Raw genomic sequence first — 4140 nt, forward strand, 5'->3', positions numbered from 1 at the left:
CACCCATCCATCTATCCACCCATCCATCTATCCAACCGTTCACCCATCCATTGATCCACCCGCCCACCCACCAATTTGCATGCATGTATGAATCCATCCATCCATCCATCCATCCATCCATCCATCCATCCATCCATCCATCCATTCATCCATCCATCCGATCGGTATCGTGCCGCCTTAGATAATTTCTCTTGGAAGTATTGCGATACGTATCAGGGGTATAAATTAACTTTTGAACAAGGGAGTCCAACCCTGCCCTCAAAAAGGAGTCCACAGCAAAATGAGGGAGTCTGTAGCTGAAGTTCAAAATTAAAGATTTGAAATTGAAGATTGAAAGATCTGAAAAAATACGGTAATAATTCCGCGAGGCCGTGCTCTGGAACGAATTAGTTAGTATAGCAGAATTTCAGGGGAGTCACACGGACTCCAGCATATGTCAAATCAGGGAGTCCGACATATAAATCAGGGAGTAGTTGACTCCGGACTCGCGTTAATTTCGCACCCTGCGTATCGTATCATGGTGTATGGTGCGTTACCTGTATCGTCTCCCGCACCCCTACGCAGTACGTGTTCAAGCACCCTCACCCGGCGAGGCCCGACAACATGCGCATCTACGAGTGTCACGTCGGCATCGCCTCGTCTGAGGGCAAGGTTGCTGACTACAAGAACTTCCAGCACAACGTCCTCCCTAAGATCAAGGAACTCGGTGAGTTGCCGTAGTTACCGTCATCACGGCAACACTGGCCCCACCCCGCGTGACTTAGTTTGGGGGGGGGGGGTCTAGTTGCTTAGATCTGACATCTGACATCTAGTTACCTGACATCTGATTGTCACAGTTGAATGACATCAACCGGAAAATCATTGAAGAATATTATTTCCGCTGCCTATATATATATATGAACAAGGAGTGAATAAAAAAAATGTACATTTTTATATAATAATATTTTGAAAAAATAAAAAAAATAAAATATATTATATGTGCCAGATCAAGATGCTCTGTTCTAGCCCTATTTTAACTTTGCGTGCATACGCCCATCAGTTTCCCATGTGAGGTAAATCGCTTCGTGTTGCCACAGGTTACAACACGATACAAATCATGGCCATCATGGAGCATGCCTACTATGCCAGCTTTGGCTACCAGATCACGGGATTCTACGCAGAGTCAAGGTAGCCACCCGGTTTCATACAATGTTAGCAGTGTTCGTGTGGGTTTTATAGAACCCGAAATGTCCCGGTCATGGAGTTTTTAAAATGCCATTTCTCTGGTCTGGTAAGTCATGGAAAATAGGCTATGGTCCTGGAAAGGTTGTTAAATTGGCTATTATTATTGCTTAGCCCAAAAAAAGTCCTTGAAATTGAGGTTGTCTCTTTTGTTTGTACATTTTTTTCCATGCAAGAAAGATGGTATTTGGCCCAATTCGTACAGCCGTGGAAAATGTACCTTTTAGGTAGTAAAAGTCCTGGGGCCCGTTGTCAGCAACAAAATTGGTCTTAACATTAGTCTTAACATTAACTTTTTCTCTTAGACCGTTGACAGAAACGCTGCGAAGTTACGAGAATGAAAAATCATAGCTGATTTCCTGATAACAATACGAAACAAAGTGATGTCGACGGTCTAGGAGAAATTGTTAATGTTAAGACTAATGTTAAGACTAATGTTAAGACTAATTTTGTTTCTGACAACGGGCGCCTGAATAATATATGTCTTGCAGTAGGGATGCGAACTCTGGTTAGGCTCCAGTAACGTTTGTTCCAGCATGAATTTTCAAATGTTTTATCATTCCAAATCAAGTTGTCACATATGTGGCCAGCGTTCTGATGTGAATTCCCACACACCTCTTTGTTTATGGATAAATTCATTTATTTCTTGTTGTATATATATGAACAAATTCTATTATTCATCACCTTTCACAGACAAATTGTATTATTTGTTTTTATTCACAGACAGATTCGATTACTCCCCGTCATTCGTGGATGAATGCTCTCACTCCCCCTCCCTCGTTCATGGACGAATTCAATTATTCGTCGTCATTCATCAATGAATTCTATTATTCCTCGTCATTTCTGGATGAATGCTCCCACTCCCCCTCCCTCGTTCATGGACGAATTCAATTATTCCTTGTCATTCGTGGATGAATTCTCTCACTGACCCTCCATCGTTCGTGGACGAATTTAATTATTCCTCATCTATCGTCAACAAATTCAATTATTGCTCGTCATTCATTGACAAAATCAAGTATTCCTTGTCATTCATTGACAAATTCTATTATTCCTCATTTGTGGATGAATGCTCTCACTCACCCCTCCCCCCTCATTCACGGACGAACCCTCGCGCGCCTCGATCATCAGCATGCATGCTCACTTGTTGCAGTCGCTTCAGCACGCACGCTCACTTGTTTCAGTCGCTTCGGCACGCCGGAGGAGCTGAAGGAGATGATCGACGCCGCTCACGGCATGGGCATCTTTGTCATGCTGGACATCGTGCACAGCCACGCGTCGAAGAACGTGCTCGACGGTCTCAACCAGTTCGACGGCTCCAACACGTGCTTCTTCCACGACGGGCCGCGCGGCGTGCACGACCTGTGGGACAGCCGCTGCTTCGATTACGCTCAGTACGTGCGTGCGTGTGTGTGTGTGTGCGTGCGTGCGTGCGTGCGTGCGTGCGTGCGTGCGTGTGTGTGTGCGTGCGTTTGTATTTGTGTGTGTGTGTTTACGTGCGTGTGTCTCACTGTGTGTGCGTGTGGTCATGCACATGCATGCATGCGTCCTTTTCCATGTGGGGTGTGTGTGTATGGATGTCCATGTATATCTGCGTGCGTGCGTTTACCTGCGTATGTACCTCTGTGTGACAACATGCATACCACCGCGCATTAGGGTATGAGTATTGTGGGAGTGCAGAAAAAATATTTGGGAGTGCAATTTTTTTTTATGTGTGTCTTTAGATCAATATTTTAGGCCGTGCTACACATTTTTGGCCGTGCAGTTTCAAAGCTGACCGTGCAAATCACGGCTGCACGGCTCGCTGGTGAATACGTTGCCGCGCATAGCTGACGCAGCTCTGTGTCTCCATAGGTGGGAAGTGATGAGGTTCTTGCTCTCCAACCTGCGCTGGTGGGTCGAGGAGTACTACTTTGACGGATTTCGTTTCGATGGTGTCACCTCCATGCTCTATCATTCTAAAGGTACGACGTAGCCTTCTATCCGTGTGTTCTTGGTGGTTGAACCGTGGTTCGCGTGCGTGCTGTGGAGACAGTAGAGTGGGCGGGCGTCCAGATGTGTCTTTGCTCTGCATCTAGGTTAGCTGAAGCTGTCTGGTTTGTCTCCCAGAGTGTGTGGCTGTCTCGGTAGTCTACGCCGATCGTAGTACTCTGTCTGCGACCTATTGTAACTGAGGCCTTTCTCTGTTGTTGTTGTTGTTTTTGCTTGTTGTTGTTGTTTTTCTTGTTGTCATTGTTGTTGTGGTTGTTGTTGTTGTTGTTGTTGATGCTGTTGTTGTTGTTATTGTTGATGCTGTTGTTGTTGTTGATGATGATGCTGTTGTTGTTGTTGTTGCTGTTGATGCTGTTGTTGTTGTTGTTGTTGTTGTTGTTGTTGATGTTGATGCTGTTGTTGTTGTTGTTGTTGTTGTTGTTGATGCTGTTGTTGTTGTTGTTGATGCTGTTGTTGTTGTTGTTGTTGTTGTTGTTGATGCTGTTGTTGTTCGCTCTGTAATCGCCGTCTCTCCATTATCACAGGCATCGCTCACGGATTCTCGGGGCACTACGACGAATACTTTGGCATGGTGACGGACACGGAGTCGGTGCTCTATATGTCCATTGCTAACTACATGCTGCACAAGTACTACCCGTTCATGGTCACCGTCGCAGAGGTACGTACACGGGAACGTGACTGCGACTGAAGCTCTACTGTCATGGTGAATTGGCGTTCGATCGTCGAGTGAAAATAAGATAATTTTGCGAAATTAAAATTTACAATTGGGATGAAGATTGAGTAGGAACCGATTGATTGGTATCACTCTATCTAAGATGGTTACTTTAGCTCTCCTCATCTGTTCCAATTACATGTAATACATGTATCAAGTAATAACGATTAGATTATGAAATACAATGTTTAGAATCATGTTAATTAACCCACTTATAT

The 4140-nt window shown here is 44.7% G+C and overlaps 1 protein-coding gene across 1 annotated transcript in view; it reads left to right on the top strand.

The window, feature by feature from the left end:
• LOC106813926 (1,4-alpha-glucan-branching enzyme-like) overlaps positions 1–4140 on the top strand; it is an 18816-nt gene that overhangs the window by 4846 nt on the left and 9830 nt on the right. Inside the window, exons 5-9 of the mRNA XM_014818168.1 lie at positions 565–706; positions 1077–1167; positions 2403–2612; positions 3073–3182; positions 3735–3868. Of these exons, the coding sequence (XP_014673654.1) occupies positions 565–706; positions 1077–1167; positions 2403–2612; positions 3073–3182; positions 3735–3868 (687 nt within the window). The remainder of the gene's footprint in view (positions 1–564; positions 707–1076; positions 1168–2402; positions 2613–3072; positions 3183–3734; positions 3869–4140) is intronic.

The sequence above is a fragment of the Priapulus caudatus genome, unplaced genomic scaffold (genome assembly GCF_000485595.1).
Source record: "Priapulus caudatus unplaced genomic scaffold, Priapulus_caudatus-5.0.1 Scaffold844, whole genome shotgun sequence".
In the NCBI taxonomy this organism is placed as follows: Eukaryota; Metazoa; Priapulida; class Priapulimorpha; order Priapulimorphida; family Priapulidae; genus Priapulus; species Priapulus caudatus.